Source organism: Gouania willdenowi, chromosome 7 (assembly GCF_900634775.1).
Source record: "Gouania willdenowi chromosome 7, fGouWil2.1, whole genome shotgun sequence".
NCBI classification, from domain to species: domain Eukaryota; kingdom Metazoa; phylum Chordata; class Actinopteri; order Blenniiformes; family Gobiesocidae; genus Gouania; species Gouania willdenowi.
Genome location: NC_041050.1, coordinates 26,983,991 through 27,003,995, shown reverse-complemented (window position 1 = coordinate 27,003,995; position 20,005 = coordinate 26,983,991). Strand labels below are relative to the sequence as shown.

The 20,005-nt window shown below is 40.1% G+C and overlaps 1 protein-coding gene across 7 annotated transcripts in view; it reads right to left on the bottom strand.

Moving 5' to 3' along the window:
* agrn (agrin) overlaps positions 1–20,005 on the bottom strand; it is a 421,410-nt gene that overhangs the window by 305,228 nt on the left and 96,177 nt on the right. For 5 of the 7 annotated variants that reach the window (XM_028452860.1, XM_028452862.1, XM_028452868.1 and 2 more), the window contains exon 3: positions 15,194–15,214. The exons of the other annotated variants lie outside the window; for them this stretch is intronic. In XM_028452860.1, coding sequence (XP_028308661.1) covers positions 15,194–15,214 — 21 coding nt within the window. The remainder of the gene's footprint in view (positions 1–15,193; positions 15,215–20,005) is intronic. 7 annotated transcript variants of the gene reach the window in all.

The following is a 20,005-nucleotide window of genomic DNA, read 5'->3' as shown; positions in this document are numbered from 1 at the left end:
CATTAACTATTTGGAATGGTCTACCTTACTATCTGCCTCGTAAACAGAAATTTAAAAATAAACTTACATCACATTTTAGAATGGCTTTATGTTGAGTGGTTCTGTTTTGATTTGTATCTATTTTATTCATGAGAATTATCAAATGTGTGTCTTCAAATTTCTTATTGAGTATATTATTATTGTATTTGTAATTTGAAATATCGAAGTTGATGCGACTGTGTTTGTATCTTATTGTTGTCTCTGTGGACCCCAGGAAGACTAGCTGGTTACTACGGTACCAGCTAATGGGGATCCTGTATTAAAAACACAAACAGAATTGTTACGCTGAAACCGCGCGAGATTACAGTCACAAAGACGATGTTAGACACGTGTCACCAGGTAAACTCATCACCAGCTCAGCTAATACACCAACAGCTGAACCTGTCTTTGTACCAGAGCCTTTTCAAATTTGAATTCAGTCGTAATAATCTGAAGCGCTTGTTCATCACAGTACATTAAAAACACACTTCAGATGTGCATTCAATTTCGATCACGGGATAACATGATCACCGTTCAAACAGTAACATGTAGCAAGACATTTTGAATGGGATTATGGGCAGAATTGTACATATTAGTCTTTTTGTCACACTATCTATTCTAGACATTCAATCGCCTGTTTTCTAGTGAAAAGGAATGTGTAAACATGTGACATTGTCCCAGAAAATGCATGTGGGGCTCAATTTGAAATAAAGAGGGGTCAATTTTTTGTCTTTTTAAAAAAAGAAACGGGTCAGATTGCTTTTCGTGTTTCAGGACGTGCATTCTGTTTTTTCCGTGCGTTTTTTGCTATAACGGGAAATTGGAGGCCGTACTCTTTTATTTTGATCACAAATGACCCTGTGACATCAAGAAAATCAGTGCATCTGCAAATCACAATTGTGAAAGGGTTCAATAGAAAAGTGTTAAATACAAAGCACATGATTTATTTGGTGAATATATATTTATGAGGTAAAATACAGTGTTAGCGGTAGCTTAATAAAAAGTGAAGCATGCTAGACTGACAAGTACTATCTGATCCCAGACCCACATATATGAGGCTCAGAAGGGGGTGTAGGAATCTGTGTTATTGCTCAGTGGAAATCAGAATACCCTGGCAGCCATCTAAAGAAAAAAGCACAACAACACTGGTCCAGGACGACAATCAGTCCGAGTGGATCAAGATCACATCAAACATATGCAAAAGTCTAAATAGCTTTTAAAAAAAAAACGTGAAATCATATTTTCTCGCTTTCAAACCAAAGAATCGCCTGTGATTGTTAGCGAATCCTAAACCGTGGTCGATGAGCAATCCCCCCCCCTTCCCCCCTCCCCCTTCTCATGTGTTAAGCCTCTTTACCCAAATCCGCAGATGCCACTGTCCTTTTTAACACTCCTTTTCCTTGAGTGTGTATCCCATGATGCAACACACCCGGGACCCCTGCCGGGCTGAACCTGCTAATGGACTCCTCTCTCCCATGAGGCGAGCTGTCTGTGGTGGAGGTGGAAACTGAGGTGCTGGTTGTTGTGGTGGCAGGAATTCTGGGTCAACACTGGCAACTTAATCTGAAGATGGACATGGGTGGGGTTTAGATACGAGGGGGGGGGTCGACACCCATGACGACCAGATGGGACCAACTGCCTTCACTGTGCGTGCATGACTCCTGCCCCTCCGTTCACATACAGTAAGTGCGATCATGAGTGAAAAAGATTGTATTACCATAACCCAGATATTCCAAAGCTCACCCACATCCCCCCTCACCCCCTGCGACCTACTGGGTTACATTCGCTCGGCTGCACAATACACAACAACCCCAGCAGAGGCCAAAGAGCAGCAGACATCTCGGCCACATCAGCTTCACTGATTAATGAAACATGAAACGTGCACGAACCAACGCCCTCCTCCTGCCACAGCTTTTCCTCCTTCTTTTAACGATCGGGGGCGTTGCTGATTATGAGCGACCACCTCTTGGCCTCCCCCGACCACCCTCCCCCTCATTGCTCACTCACGTCACTCTCGCCTGTGTTTCTCATTGTGAAGAGCAATACAACTGCAATACCTCAGTGACAGCACATTTATTTTGGAGATCCGTGTGTAAAACGTGTGTATTAGAATAATCATTCATGCAGTGCTCTGCTGTGACTGTTATGATGTGAGCAGCTGATGAGTGTGACACCTGAGAGTAGGGGGGGGGGGTTCCAGAGCTTTTGGACTTGTACTTCTGGATGAAGAAGGCAAGCGGATGGAAGCGTGAACTCAGGGCTGGACTATGAGTGCCCCCTAGTGGTGACAGATTTTAAAACAGCAGAATACACAAATATACAAGTAGGAAACTAAAGGAGAGAAAAAGGTTAGGAATCAAATAAAAGCCCTTTTCACTCTTTATAACCTACGGTAGTAACAAACCACTGAAGAATTTTCTTTCGCATGTTAGGGTAAAAATAAAAGTTCTCTTTTATTTATCCATCAATCCATTTTCTGACCTGCTTGCTCCTTTTTGTCAGGTTCTGTTTAGTTTTTGTTCTGTAAGTCTTTGTTGGTTCTGTTTAGTTTCCATTATAGTTCTAGTTTTATGTAGAAACTCTTGTCTTTGTGTTTCCAGGTATTGTTTTGGGTGTGTTTGGGTTGTGACTGAGTAGCTGCCTTGTGTTTGGACACAGAATGATAGCTGGGTCATTGTGAATGTCTATGTTACCCTCTTTGTGTCCGGCTGAAGAGGACAGTGCAAACAATGTCCTCTTTGGTCTCCTTGTGCCTTTTTGGATTGGAGTTTTTGTAAGATTTAAAATGGACTCTTATTTTGAACATCACTCCTGCCTTCTGCCTGATTCTCCCTCTGCGCTTGGGTCCTCATCCTCAACTCTGACATGTGACACATTTTCCAGGGTTGCAGGGGTCTGCTGGTGCCTATCTCCAGCCCTCAATGGCCGGTAGGTGGGGGTACACCCTGGACAGGGTGCCAGTCCATCACAGGGCAACACACAAACAAACCGCTCACACTCACATTCAATCCAATGGGCAATTTAGAAACTCCAATCAACCTAACGTCTTTATGTATTATCTTTTTCATTATTATTAATCTTTTTTGGTTGGGATATCAATAGTGGACACATAAGTTATCCCACATATTACCCCTTTTCTTATTGACAGTAAAAAATAAAGCCAGGTTGCTCAGAAAAAAGCCAAAATAATAGATCAATCAAATACTACAAAACGTTCAATAAACAAATAAAACATTAAAAAGAAGGGATATACACAAAGTTATGCAGCCAAAACCTAGCTAGACAGGAAAGAGAAATTTATGAAAATAAATAGATAACATGCACAACTGTAACATCACATTGCATCTAAAAAATATTCTACTCTTCCCCACCCTTTACATTGTCCTACCCTGACTCCCTCTTCCTTGTTCCCTTCCCCCTCACCTCGGTGTAACACTGTTCTCACTTTATATATATTAGTCATTACCCTTCCTTAGGGAGTGCTGGTGATGGTCACAATTAGGGCTGGGTATCGCCAGGTACCTCGCGATACAATAAATCGTGATATTTTTGCCCACAATAACAATATCACAATTCAGCGATTCTGCAATAATTGATATATGGTGGAAAATTTAATTCCCAATACATTACAATATCTGTGTCACTGAAGAAATTCAGAATGTATTGACTGCACTGAATTCATTTCACAGGAATTACAAAACATTGTCAATCAATTTCAAATGAATGACAGCCAAGTAAAACTAAGTGTATCTTCTTAACGCACACTGACCACAACTAGTCACATGTTCTTGTGTCTTCTTTAAGGGTAGACTGATAGAAAATAATGAAAAATGAATCAAAATGAATGCAGAAAATACTCATTGCAGTGCTAGTATTATCAACTTTACTGTAAACATGGACACAACTGGAACATTTCACAGCATATGAAAAATAAACGCTTCAGTCAGTGCATTATAATATAAACAACTGGGTGGTCTATGAAAACCTGGGCACACATTTGAACTTATACTTAACTTTTACTTAAACCTGCACTGCAGACTGAGCATACATTTCAGTGCTAATAGTCATATCAATTTGTTCTTCATGAACCTGAAAACCTGAGAACATTTAACTTCTGCTTAGTACTTGACTTGTGTAAAAAGAAAAAAAAAAAAAAAAATCGATATTCAGCGCTAGTGAATCAATAATGTACCGCAAGACAAAATATCGTGGTATATTGTATCGACATTTTGGCACAAATATGCAATGACATAAAATCTTTTGTTTAATATGCAATGACATAAAATCTTTTGTTTAATTGCAATAATAAAACATGCCTTGCTGTCACAAAAAGATTGTACTATGTATAGTGTTGACCTTCGACAGCATGGACAATATAAACAAAATAATTAGATAAATAAATAAAATAAACCCAAATTAAGTCTCGGGTACAAGTGAGTCACAAAAAAGTTCATTATAAGGAAAATCTCTTAATCTACAATACTATAGCAACTAAGGTTGCTATCTCTGCTATTCCTGTCACACTAACACCCTAACTAACACTCCACTAACCACACTACTAACACTAATACAGCTGCTTACTGTGGGGGTGTAGAGGCCACGCCCCCTACAGTTATAAAGGTATTGAATTGAAATCACTTTTTCAATGTTTAAATGTTTTCCTAAAAAACAAGATTCTAAGACTTCTACTATTTTGCATGGATGCTCGGTGCCTTACATACCTTACGTAATATTTACACATGGAAGTGCAAACCAGGGCACATTAATACTGCAATTACTTGTTTTCCTGCCTAAAAGCTGCTCCGTGTTTGGCCCCTGAACTAAAATGAAATGAACAGTTTGTGTGTGTTTGTGAACACAGGCTGGCTGCAGCCAATAGATGGCAGCAAATCCAAAGAGCAGTCCATCCTGCTTCTGATCCCCTCATAGACAAAAAGGAGTTCATCACAGTATCACCTTACCAGCATCAACATATTTATAAAACCATAAACCAAAGCTGCTCATCAACTTTCATCTTTCAGAAAAATCCACGACACATTTCACCTATTGCATGAATAATCACTTTAGTAAATGACAGATTATCATAGTGTACATGTCTCTTTGCACCCTAACTGTTCACTAGTACTATCAGGAAACCATAAATCTACTTTAACCACTGTGCACACATCATATTGTACGAGGTGCACTCAAGTTTTTAGTGACACAGGTCAGAACCAAAACAGTCTGAGGTAATAGTGCACGTACACACACACACAAAGTTCACTAGGGCCTTGAAGATAAGAAGAGTTTGCAGGTGGGTCAGACACCTGCAGAGCAGGAACTCACAGCCAAGGAGCTTTCTGTGGGTATGGGAGACGATGAGGAGAAAAGGGACCTCGGTCACGTTCCAGTAGGGATGGGAATTCATAAGAATTTAGCGATTCCAATGCCATTATCGATACTGCTTATCGGTTCAATTCTCTCATCGATTCTCACTGGGTGAGGAAATGAAATAATACAAATGGATTTGTTTGCTTTAACTCTTTATTATTTTATCTTTGTCTCTTTAATTTCCTGCAGGAATATCAGCTCTTTTAATCACAGGTATAGATTGTTTTCACTGGATAATAATATATACAAAAGCGCTATATAAAATTGATTAATTATTATTATTATTGTTATTATTATTATTATTGTTTCATGTGACGTCATCAGCGCTGTGTGTGAAAGAGCAGACTAAAGACAACGATCAGTACCAGTCCGCCTCCTGTGTCTGATTACTTGTTATGAGGACATAAACTGGTGACGAGGTTTGAGTTTTTGCTGAAGTTTGTTGTTTTCGGAAGAAAAGTCCGTGCAAGAAGCAACTTTAGCGCGAGTGTACAGAACCCGTAACTTTGTTTGCTCTGTTGGTAGCAACAGAGACGCTACAAACACAGAACAGAGGAGAGCACAGCTGCGGGTGGAGGAGGTGGATTCTTCACAGTGGACAGCAAAGAACTATATGGTGGGAGGAGCTTCACTTGGTGCTAGCATAAACACACAATATACAGGACCTGGAGGAGTTTACGTTACGTATTTGTGACGTAAGAGGAACCGATAAGCGGAATTGACAGGCAAGCAAACAAACGATTTCTAGGAATTGGCTTACTGGTAACTGGTTCTCAGAAAGAACTGGTTTTTGATTCCCATCCCTACGTTCCAGGCCTGTCGGGGAAGTTTCAGCTGTGTGTGTTTGTGCGTGTGAGACAAACTCTGTTCCAGAAACGATAAGAACAGGATTATGACCTCAGGGAAAAAAACTCTGTAAACACACTTTGAAGTGGTAAGTCTAACTAAAAATCCAATGAATGAACTCATCATCAACTTTACACTCAGGAGATCGTTCCAAATATCACTTATTCAATCCTCATCCGACTCACTCATTCCTGTTCAGGGTCAGAGGTCAACTGGTGTCTATCTCTAGCACTGACGGGCACTAGACGGGTGGGGGGTGCAAGTCCATCACTGGGCAAAACACAAACAGAACCATTCTTCAATTTATTTAGAGACTCCAATTAACCCAGTGGTTCCCAAACTCGGGGTCGCGCCACCAAGAACAGCCTTGCTTAAAGATATTTTTTTCTTTGGATTCAAATACATTTTTGTTTTCTGTTCTGAACTCATTTAGAATCATTTTTTATTGTCATTGCACAAAGTACAACAAAGTTGCACATGCCTCTCCCAACAACATTCAAGTACACTTCAAAGATTCAAGCCAGACAGACACAGTAATCATAAAAACAACATGAAGTACGGTAAAAGTCTGTCGGAATAAAAATGTTATCAGTATAAAAGTTCATCCGTATAAAGTGCATGGGTATATAGAGTTCATCGGTATAAAAGTGCATAGTATAAAATCTAAAAAGAGACAGTAAAAATTTAAAAAGAGACAGTATTTCATTTTCATATATCAGTAGTGATGATGCTGGTGTCTATGGTGTGTGTTGGTTATTTAGAGAGTGGATGTGCATGTTTTATTTATGAGGAAGAATAGGCACATTTTTTACTTATTTCAATGAAGGTTACATTATTTTTTTTTATTTTTATTTTTTTACCAATTTTGCTGACATTTTTCCTCTTTCAAAGGGAGGATTTACCAGAAAAAGTTTGAGAACCCCTCCCATCATTGTTCCTGTTTTCAGGGTCACGGGGGTCTGCTGTCACCTATCTCCACCTCTCAATGAGCCAGTCCATCACAGCGTACACACACAGCCACTCACACACACATTCACTCCTACTGGCAATTTAGAGACTCCATCAACCTAACTGTCATGTTTTTGGATTGTGGGAAGAAAGCGGGAGTACCCGGATATACGCAAAAGTTACATATATATCTTTATATTGATTCTAAAGATTTTTTTGTTGATATATTGTGAATTAATACTTTTTCCTCACCTTCCCCAACTAAATCGTGTTGTGATGGTAAAGGCGAAGGACAAGCAGCACAGCAGACCTGGTGGAAAATAACACAAAGACTAAAGTGGAAACCTATCAGCTCCGCTGGCGCTGCGGAGACGTAACGCAGCGGAGCCGCATCCAGTGGAAATTGTCAGTGGTTGTTTTGCTTTTTTTAAAAACAAATGAAAGCAATCAGAGCCCTATTCAATTATAATTGTGAAGAATTGTAAATATATTTGCTGAGCTCTTGTTGTGAAAGGCCAGAAGGGGAATGTGGGTGTTAAGCAACTGTTGCAGAAGCTATACAAACTTTTTCACCTCCATCAATGTATTGCACATGAAGTTACATGAGGTAGCAGCCAGAGAAAGGATGGAGATTTGTCAAGTTAAGCCGTGTGAAACTGATTTTATGAGCCGTGGTAATCAGTGTTACGGGATGGGCTGCAGCGGCCAATGGCCCAGGAAGTCACAGACTATGACTCCAATAGAAAAGCAAAACCTCATTCCTCACCACTGACTATATGTGCTCCCTATTTAAACTCTGCACTTTCTCAAGATCCAAGCTGTGCAGAAGTCCAAATATTATCCCATTGCTTCATAAAGAGCACCGTGCAAGCAGCCAACTTAGTAATATCATGCACAATTTACAGGTTGTGACGGATTCTTCTTGTGCAACATCCCACTATTTCTCCTTCAAGCCAAAGCCTTTTTTCACACTGCCAAACATCTGTTGCATAGATGGGAACTGGGTTTCTTCAGACAGTTTGGGAAATGCGCTCTTAGATGTAGCAGGAAATAAACAGTCTTGAGTGCTTGTCTGTGTGTGAAAATAAACAGTCTGGCAATCCTTTGGAAGTATATGCTCACGCATGCCAGTAGGCAAGAGCGAACAAGTAATAGTTCTCGACACCTTAAAAAGAATACAGTGTGTGCACAAAGGTAAAGGTGATGTTTACCAACGAGCAGAAATGTTTAAGGCCGGGATAAACAGTGAGATGTGAATATAAGCAGATAATGCAGCTGAAATTTTCCTTTCACACAAACTCAAGCTTCTTCCCAAAACCGTTTGCAAATGATACAAAATATGAGAACTAAAAAGGAAAAGACCTTCAGAAACAAAAAAGTTGGGTTAAGGCCCTGTTTACACACAACAACATTTTTAAGTGAGAACACAAAAGTTTTGTTGCGTTTTAGTTCCAGCGAGATTCATTTTGTTTTCTTTTTGAACAGTATGGTAAGCTGAGGTTTTGTTTATTCAGACAAGGTTTTTCAAGAAATGTTTATCTCCTGACATGTTTCGACTGTCAACTGCCAGTCGAAACATCAGGGAGCTGTCAGAGGAACGTCAGAGGAGTTCTGCTGATCGCCTTTGATGGTTCCTTTGAAGTTTCACTTGACTTCCACGTAATAGTTCCAGCGAGAAAAACCTTGTCTGAATAAACAAAACCTCAACATTTGTTGCGTTTTGTCTGTCCGTTCACATGGCAACAGCACTTTTTGGTGCTTTAAAACGTAACTTTTTAAAAATGGACTCCAGAGTGGATATTTTTGAAAATGGTTGCCTCTCCGTCTCTATATAAAGAAGGAACCGGCACTTTCTATGTCACGGCCGGGTAACAAAGTGTTGAGTGACTTCACCATCGCTTGGATCAGACGTATTTCATTCCTGCACCAGATTCTGACGACAATCACAGTGCTACACTCCTACTCAGAGCTGTAAATATTTGTCCAAACCCGAATCTTTTTAACAGACTCTGGTTGGACTCGGCTCAGACACGTAAAAAATGCATAAACGACTCATTCTTGACACGTTGGGGAGCTGTGTGCTGTCACATATATAAAGAGCAGGTTGCAGAGTTGTGTGTTACAGCAGTATTACCACAAATAAACTCACCTCAGATATTTCTATATGTGCCCGCTGCACATGGATTAGAATAGTATTGGACAGCAATGGGTTCGTGCTTAAAGAGAGATTATTCAGGTTCGGGGCGTATTCTGTCAACCTCAGGCCGGGTTGGGTCTAACTTTGTGGGTCTGATTAAAGCTCTACTCTTACTTGAGTTTAGAGGAAGCGTCTCTGCACATGTGCTTATTGTGGTTCATTGCAAAATCACACCACCATTTATTGGCTTGATATGTATACTACATTGTTTCTGATGTTTCCTGCGGTCTAATGCAAACAGAGGTCATTTTGAAAACATTGGCGTGTGAATGTGAAACTTTTTGGAAACAGAAACAAAATGTTGTTGCGTAAACAAGGCCTAAGTCCAGTGATTTTGGTGGTTTTGATGCTTTGTTTCACGCTGTAGCCACTATCCAGTCTACCCACAAAGCTGTGTGTTCTACATCTTTAACACTCCCTGTGTTTGCTCCGAGCAGACTTTGATCAGCAGCGCTCCGATTCCAGCGAAAACAATCGCTCGAGAATTTGTTTGCCTGGTCCGCCCAAGAATTTGTTGGCATGTTCACACCAGCCAAACGAGGCAAAACGAAAATTCTTCTGTGTTAATGCACCCTTACCCCCAATTTCCACTGGATGCATAACTGCTGCATAACAGCAACAGAGCTGATACTTTTCCATTAAAGTTAATGTGTCAATTTCCACTGTATGCGCATGCGGTCCAGCACAGCCACGTAACGACTCCTTCATGCCGGAGCCTTCCACAACCGATACGCAGACCTTCTATTTTTGCTAGCGCCGCAGCAATGCTGCACAAATCCAGCAAAGATAAGCCCGTGCGGGACAGGAAGTAGTGCACACACATAGAATAAAATATCTGGTTTATTTTCAAAGGCAGATCATATTTCCATCCATTTTCCGTCCCTCTTGCCTCTTTTCTGCTGGTGCCGATCTCCAGCTTTCTTCAGTGGATCGCATTTCACATATAGATATTGCACATATGAATCACAATAATCTCCACAAAAGCAGAAGATCAACAGGGCAGGACCGAGCCGATTTCCTTCTGCTCCTTTCGAAGGACACTGACTGTTTGTATGGCTTTGTGGTTCTTTTTGTATTGACTACAACTCGTTATATCGCGCGATTACATGTGAATTAGGGAGATCTCCGGATTCCTTGCTGCAACAGATACGCATCACAGACAGAGGAGGTGAAAGTTGACGGACAGCAGCGGAAACGTTACGGAGTAGTTACGCATCGAGTAGAAATCCAGAAAGTCTTGCATACTTTATATATCAATTATAAGTGGAAGTGCAAACTAGGGTCCAGCTGAGATCAAACTGCTTTGTATTTGAGCCCTGAGAAAAAATGAGTTACTGTACTTACAGTAACACCCCTGGGTTAAGTACAATGTAAAACAGACTGAGCTAAACATGGAGAAACACTTGTGCTGCTGCTTTCTGCTCAGGCTCCAGTATATCAAACCATTAACTCCTTATCTTAGGGAGGGCTGACAAGGAGGGTCAGGATGGTCGAAGGCTGCAAGTTTTATCTAACTGATAGACAAGGTCTTCCATGCAAACTGGGGCTCATGCAGGAGTCTGAGGGCCCCAGTCTGACCTCAGACAGAGAGGAAGCCAAACAGGGAAAAGGGAGTGAGAGGGAGGTGACGAGGGGAGATACCAGTGATAGATAGGAGCGAGATAACAAATAGGGTTGAGGTTGTCAGGGCAAAATTGTTAGTTATGTTTATTAACATATTTACTCATAGACCTTATTCTTTTTAAGGCTTTAAGTTGAGACTTTTCATTTCTGCTGTCTCATGTTTTCTGCTCTCTTCTCAAGGTCAGCTTCCCAAAACACATCTTATTCCTCAGACACAGAGGCATCACACACTCACATGCCTACACACACTCACATAGTCACACATACACACCCAATACACATCCATTCATACACACAAACACCATACATGCACACACCTCCAACACTCACGACAATCAGGAGATACCAGAGAACTGGTTGTTTTGACCTAAAGAAGAAACTGTCTCTTTTCACCCTCTTTTCACTCCACCCTGTCCTCTTTATCTCCTGGGGGGAGGAGGGAGGGGGACTGAGGGGGAATATACGTGATGAGTTAGAACTGTGCCACTCTGTCATCGGACGTCCGCCCGGGGCGGTCACTAATTTTGCCCATCTTTGTACTCCTTTTTATTTAGTTTTATAATAAACCTTTTTTATAAAATCATCAATGCCTCGCCTGGACTCCATCATTCAACCAGAGCAATAAATCATGTCTCCAAATGAGGTCAACCGCAAATTTGCCGTGACAAGGTTCTACCAACCTGAATTCAAATTAAACGGTACAGAAACTATGGGAATGAATCATAACTAGAAATCTGAATTCACAGAGAAAAAGCCAGTAAAAATGCTGTGTGTACATAATGTAATGTAGTATAATGTAATATATTATAATATATTGTACTGTAATATAGCATAAGTAATATAATGTATATTGTAATCGCTCTGAGTCAATAAAATCATTCAAAGGTGTTAAAAATTAATTAGGAGAAGCTGAAGTCTCAAAAGGATTGAATGGGAACCTTTTTAGCTAACGCAGAAGCAATGAATTTTCTGAACATTTTGATACCCCATTTGTAAACATCGGACACATGCTGAAGGAGTCAAGTCGTGCAGAAAAAAGTATGGCAAAATAATAATAAAAAGAAAATCATTAATAAAGAGTATTACTTATATACATATAAATATTGTAAATATATATTATTTATAAATAATGAATTATGAAGATTGCAAACTGAAAATAAATATTACAAGAGGAATGCATACACCTAATGTGTGATTATAGTCAACATTCTAGACAAGCTAAATGCTAAGGCTAACAAGTGGGTTTTCTAAAAAAATTCTCCTTCCTGTCTCCACTCAGGTGTCCCTCATTTCCTGGTTCCATTATTCCTATCTTGTTCCACTATTCCCCGCTCCACTCAGTCTGCTTTTTATTTATTTTTTTGGTTTAATCACATGTATTTGTTTCTTGGTAATACTTTTATATTGTTTGTTTGTAATTTGGTGTCAAATTTGATCAACTTTTATCGCAGCAGGGGAAAGAAAACTGTGATTATCTTATCCGAGGGTCAAAAATAACAACAATTCTGTCAGATTTTGCGTATTTTTGTCATCATTTTGTCTGTTATTGTGGAATTCTGTTGTCGTTTTGTATATTTTTGTGTATATTTGTATTTGTCTTGCATTTGAGTAATTGTGTGCATTTTTGCTGTTGCTTTTCAAATATTTTTTTACTGTAATTTTGTGCAATTAACTTGGGGGGGCTGCACACAATTTAAAGGGCCGCATGCAAGCAACCTTAACAGTACCTTCATTGTGAGAGATTTATTAATCTTAAAATATAATATATTCATACATAATAATAATAATATTAATAATAATAATAATAATAATACCGTACATCTAATAATAATAAAAATATTTATTCATAGAATATTCAGTTGTTTCCTATATATGAGCATGACAGATGTATTTCCATGTTCAGTACAGTCGATTTTTGTAAAATTATAACAACTTGCATTCACTCCTGAGGGTTAATCAGTAAATTCCACTTTATATACAGTACAGGATTTGTTTTGGACTTCTTTAAACCCGAGTAGCCAGAGAGAAACCCAGCACACTTAGGAAGAACACGCAAACTACTCCAAGACGAGGTTTTAATCCAACCTGCCACCCTCTGGCTGAGCGACAACATGCTTGGGTGACACCAGCGAAGCAGGACAGGAAACACAAACACAAAAGCCACAGGCGAGGTGTGGGAAACCACTTTCAGCCTCCTGCAGGTGTGTGAGCGTGTACCACTCTTAATGAGATCCCCATGGAAACCTAGCGCTAAGCAGGTCACGGTCTGACGCAAGCGCCACAGCATTCATAACCCCGCCATGCTTAACCTTTGACCTCATCCCTTCTCTGCCTTGTCACAGCAGTTAGTCTTGGCTCGGCTTGAGTAATGTTACCACACATCGTGATGCAAACGCTTGTGTAGTTGTAGTCTACTACGCATAATGACGATAAGTTATCAGTGTCTACATGATGTGAACTGTTAATGGGTGTGTTTGTTTACAGAAGAGACAACACACATTTATAGGGGTGTTCATTAGGAGTAGGAAAACAATAAATCCAACAAATAGCAAGTACCTCTTTTTTGTTTTTAAGTGCAAAAAATGTATCTGTAAGTCCCATCCATTCATTATAATATTAGACAGATTTGATAAAACACTGCCGTGACACACTACCCTGCTGTAAGACAACTTCCCATTTCAAATTTTTCCCAAATTCCATGTCAGAGTTTCCCTGTTTCTGTTTCCATTACAGGCTATACAACTTCCTGAAATTGTGCCAAACAAGCTCAATACGGATAACCAATTTAACTATTGTCTTTCATTTTATATTTATACGCCGCAGAAATGCGACGAAACAAGAAAGCGCTGAGATATCGCAAGATTTTGCGTAATCTCAGCCATCTGACGTCTAGCTGTTTGCAACACGTGCTAATGCTACACATGAGAACACCCGTTTTACAGCGAAAATTATTGTAGAAATGTGTGATGTTGTCCAAAAATGTGTTTGTAAGTGTTTAGTCTGTGTCATAAAGTCATTTCTATTTCAGAAGGTCAAGTCCATCATATTGCGTCGCATTATGACAGAGTTTGCGCAAGAATTGGCGTTTCCGTTTATGAAGACAAATTGTGTTTATTTGTTTGATATTTTCCCGAAACGTTCATGTGAGGCTAAAATTTGTTTTTTTTTTTTACATTTCCGTTTCAGGACGTGGATTTCATATTTTCCGTCTATTTTCTGCGATCACGGAAAATCGGAGGTGTGTCGTACTAACTGGCAAATGTGTTGTTGAAATTGTGACTTTATTTTTTTTTGCATTGAATTAATAAATGTTGCAACACAACCAATACTTTTCTCCTTTGATTTGTCATTCAATTAGCCTTAAAGATAGAAAATGTACTAGTATGTCACACTATGAGTTTATTCATGAATTCAATCATTTATTTATTTATTTCATGCCTGTTTAAGCTCGTATTTACGCTAACAATCATAAGGGGAATCTTATGAATGGTAACTGTTTATATGGAATATTTAAATGCCTGGCCTTGTTGAGTTGTTTAAGTTGGTGCTGAATGTGAATGAAGTGTGCTTTACTGATATTTTTAAAGTTGGGCTTTTACACAATAATTGCAAAACAAAGCCCAGGAAATCAGTTAAAGGTGACTTTCTGTGTTGCAGAAGTCTGTGAAACACTGTGGTGTAAATAGGACCCCCGCCCAGCCCCGCAGCCCCTATGGCTCACCAAATTACATACATCTGGCATGCATGTAAATTAAAGACTGCAACCTTTAATTCTGTCAGCACACACAGGTAGCGAGCACAGGAGGGCATATTTGAGGGAATGTTTCTTTTTTATTCATGCCTCAGGTGTTTAAGTCGTTCAAAGGGAAGACTTAACAAGCCCTTGGTGAATTAAAGCCGGCACATACAACGCAGACACACTCAGATGCTCTTTGTCTGTCCTTTTGACTGATAGGAATCCTCACAGCCATTCAGCCAAGTCTCAACTCCTCTCCCAGCAGAGGCTGTAAACACACACAGACCTCCTGGGGAAGAGTGTGCTTTTATGTGCGTCTGTGTGTGGCAAAGATGCTCACACTTCAACCGTTGTGTTAAGAAGGGATGGAGTCTTTCACCTTAACACAAACTCATTTTAACATTTGCCAATATTTTCACTTTTTCCTCATAAGAAAGTAAAGTTCACATACTTACCAGCAACTATGTATTTGCGATCTTAGGTAAGCAAGGAAGAAGAGGAAAACAAGGAGAAAATATAAAATTAGACAGCAGAACACACAAACTGGTACACAAACAGAATTTTAGGGTTTTTTGCACAAAAAGTGAAATATGAATAGTTAAGACAGGGATGGATGAGTGACAGGAGCTGATGAAGATGATGGTGAAGAAGCTTAAGGCAGAAATAAGAACAAACACCAAACACACTTTGTTGCCACCTTTGCTATTGGCAAAGTATTATTATATTATTAGTATTTTTTAAATAAGGTCAGATTATGATTTAAAAAAAAAAACCTTAAAGCATTACGCTAGCATTAAACCTCAAAATCCTGCTGACCAGTGATAAACTGAGCCAAACCCAGGCAGCTACTGTAACACAGAGGGATCTAAAAACTCCAACACCAGTACAGTCCCATTAACCTTGCCAGCAAGATGGATTTTCCTGGTGTTCACAAACACCAGAATCCATCTTATGCTGCTCCCGCCTTTGCCTTTCGAATCCAACCCGGACCGGTTAGAACCAATCATGAGGCAGTACTGTGGTTTAGGGCGGGATATCCAGGTGTGACAAAGGCAGAAGCGCCGAAGCAAAACTGGCACATGGACAGTTGCGGGGGGAGGAACTAGCTGGGCTACCGCAATTAACATAACTCTGAATCAAAATAGAAAGATGTCAACGCAGGAGGATGGTTAACGTACCCTTAACTCACATACTCGTGTTGCAAACACGGCAAAAGTCACTCAACGACGTAATGACCGCAGCATTACTATCCCAAAAGAAAGTTTTCACCACTACACATCAATCTGGCTCTTGCCAGGTTACAGTCCCATCAGTTCTGATAAATTAAAGATCTTTAGTAAATAAATAAACAACCCAATTAGCACTGTCACATTTTATATTTGCTAATTTTTTGGGTAGTTTATAGCCCAAGTTTTTGACACAGTTTAAAACTTTGGCTCAGTTTGTACTTTTGACGAATGTAATGTTTTTTATTTGTTTTGGGGTTTTTTTAACACATCTTTTAGATTATCTATCCTGTGAGTTACTGAAAGCTTTGTTACCCTGGTAACTAAAGCAATGGCAAAACAATTTGTGCTTGTATTTTTCTTAAACAATATCAAACAGAAATGGCAATGCGGCAGTGAATATAACCTTGTAGGCATGTTTCGTAAACGTCTCCCAAAATGTGAGATGCTTTAAAATATGTCATCAGCACTTAGACGTGTGTGTAAAGTAAAACTAAAGCAGATGAAGAACAGCAGTCCTCCTATGAACACTGTGTTTGATCCACTGTGCAGGGCATCTTCTGACATCAAATCTGATTCAAACAGCATCCTGATAGCAGTCAGCTCTATAACAAACTCAGCCCCTTGTGTTTGGATGTATTTTGTCTCAGCGACGGTATTAGCCGAGTGTCAACTCTCCTCCTCTGTTAAACCCTCTTGCATTTCTCTTATCCTGCTTTCTCTGCACTTGCCTTGATCCTCATTATTCCACACTGGGGTCTATGGGGGAGCAAACGCTCTATTATCCAAAGATGGAGCTCAAGGCAACTTAAAGCTCTGGAGGAGTGGCTATTTATTTGGCTTGAAAGACGGAGCGGGAGGGAGGGAGTGTGTGTCTGGCCGAGCGTTCCCATATCACTTAGGCTAATGTGATTAGGGGTGAGCGAGAGGGAGAGTTCATTTAGTTCAGAGTGTGGGTCGGCACTGAGTGATTCGTTTTGGGGGAGGCGAAGGAAGGATACGGGCAGTCACAGGACATCCTGGGACTCTCACACACACACATTCTGTGCTTAAGACTGAGCTTTGCTTTTAAACTGGCATATATTCTAATACCGGAAGTTGAACCTGCACCCAATTTCTGTGGATTTCTTGAACCGCAAACTTGAAATTGTCAGGAAAAAGCATGTAGGTGCCCTTCCGTAGAAGGGTACTAGAATTTGATATCTGTGATGCCAATGGAAATAAGATTAATGTCTATTCACCTGAACACACCCAGTAAAGAGTTATATGTTCAGTTGGAGGTAATTGGGTGGGCTGAGTCCCCATGAACCCAAACCCTAAACACCTAGACCGGAATCAGCAGGAAAGGCCTCAACAATTAGTTTTCTACGCTAATGTTTTCTCAGTCGACTACCTTTGTTACACAAGGTTTTAATAAAATAGTTTGACTTTAGCACAAAATCTTCGACAACGGCAAGATGTTGTCCTAAAAAATACTGAAATCTATCCAAAACCGTCTTCTTCATACAAAGTTATTGGTTCAAATACTATGAAATGTGCAGTTATGTACAGCTGAACATGAAGATATCACCTCAGTGGTGAATCAAAGAAAAGAAACCACACTGGAATCAAAGTGTGACATATCCAAGCACTTCTGTAGTTTAAACAAAGCACTGAACAACAAACATTTGAGTAACAAATAGTCCTAACAGTAGTGATATTATTGATCAATAATCAATGTGATCAACATTCACATTAAACGATGGCAACTCACTAAAGGCAACAAATAAAACAGCCTTTAGGCCTCGAATTTAGCATCAACCGGCAGATGAAAGAAGACACAGAAGAAGGGGATATCCACCTATTTCTGACTACTTAATTATACAAAAAAGCAGCAATGTAATCATTAAGGGCCTATACTACAAAGCTAGATAATTATATCCTGGATTTATCTCCGTTAGCGGGCTTCACCTGACCAAACATTTTCCGTCAGAGTGAAACTGTCCTACGAATCTCGATATCAACACGCTAACCAAACCAAGTTGATTTGAGTCTGGCTAAGTGCGCGCTCTTGTGATGGGTGGAGATTACAGCGTCAGACCAATCACAAACACAGATAAACTGTGGTGAGCAATTTACATCACATTTGAGGAATAATTATTTTAAAATATCACTAATTAAAATCCATAATTCAGAACAAAAACAAGACTGTTGCTGCAATGAAAGCAGCAAGGGATGAATGCAGAAATTGACGAGTGTTAATGCTTAAATTAGTGAGATTATAAAGGAATAAACACACACTCTGGTGAGTTTCACTTTCACTTTTACCTTGTCTGTAGCTCTGATGCTCATAAGGTGGAATATATTTATATTTTATATTATCGTACAGGACTGAGGCTCTCTGCGTCACCACAGAATGCATGAATGAATTAATTCATTTATTGATCTGAATGTGTTCGACGCATGCATTGCATCAATGTCTAAATATTCTCTCTCCTGTAGACGTCACATCAGATCCACAGAGACATGTTCACAATATGATCCTCCACCTTTTAGTGGGCAGGTCAGTTTCTAAGACAACTGATTGGTGAGGAGGCAGGGCTTTAGTACTAGCTCAGATCCTAGCGCCCTCCCACCGTCTGCCCGGGGACGGGCTGCGGCTCGGCAAGGTGCCGCGCCGCCTTGGGCGGGGTCGGGCTGTTGGCTGGGGCCTGCTGTCCTCCGGGCTGTGCTGGCGTTGGGGGTGTCTCATGTCGGCGCTGGGGTGATTGGGGGTGGTCTCCGTGGGTGGGGGGGGCTCTGCTGAAAAAAAAAAAAAAGATCCTAGCCAGAACAAAACCTGGTCCCGATCAGGTTAGCTGTTCAGCCTGTTACCATGGTGATTTAGTCCCATAAGACATTAGCCAGCTTTGTAATATAGCACACACCAATTAAATCCCGGAAGTTAGCACGATAAGAGGAAATCTAGCTTGAACACACAAACCGTCAAGAACAGATCAAAGAGATTAATTCTAGAGCGATAGTTTTTGCCTCGTAAAGTAATTACTTCAGTTATTTTTTTCCACAGATACAACTTCTCTGCCCTTAGATCCTTACATTGTTTCTACACAACGATGACAATGCTAAGGTTATCCTGTTGTTGCTAACGTCAAGTGAGCATGCTGGCTGACGTCCTGGTCCTGCTTTGACCAGGTTGAATTTCAGAATGAATGGGCAGTTTGCAAAAAACTTTTCTGATGTTTGATTCCAAATAATTCCGGACGGTGCTAGCTTTCTCGCTCTTTCCGTTTCACCCACTGTCCTCAGCTTCATGCAAGTACGTGCATGTATATGTTCAAGATTACCAAACAGTGATCATCTAAAAATGCTACTGCTGTGGGTTTGTTTATTATATGATGCTTTATAAATAATGCCTGTAGATAACATAACACTTGTGTATTGAGCTGTTTCTCCTCAAGTTAAATACACTATGTGTGAGATCTAAAGTCAGCATGTTTGCAAAGGGTGAAGGGGGTTGTCCTTGTCACTCAACTGTATCCATTAAAAGAGACTACACACACACACACACACACACACAGATCTAAAGAATATGGTCCCTGTCCAAAGACTTCCCCTCCCTCAAAAAGAAAGGATTTTACAGACAGGAAGAAATATGTGTCACCCCTCCCTCCCCTTCTTCAACTCCATTGTACGTGTTCAAAAACCTTCTGGTTTGCTTGTAAAAGAAAAATAAAGGGCGGGGGAAGAGGTCAAATCACTAGTTCAGTACAGTACTAAAGCGACACCAACAAGTTCTGGAGATCAAGTTCAACTTTAAAGACATTCAAGATGTTTTTTTAAACTGGCAAAAGAATTAAAGCTGTCACTTCCTCTATGACTTTATCAATTACACAAATAAAACTGTTAGTTAAACCTGACAGCGAATCCGCACATGGCACCATATACATGTACTTAATGTAGACCATTCAGGGTGACCTGCTAATGTTTAAACTGATGATGATGCTGATGATGAGATTTCAGTGCTTGTAAACCTTTAGGGTTGTTGGTGCCAAACAGGCTGGT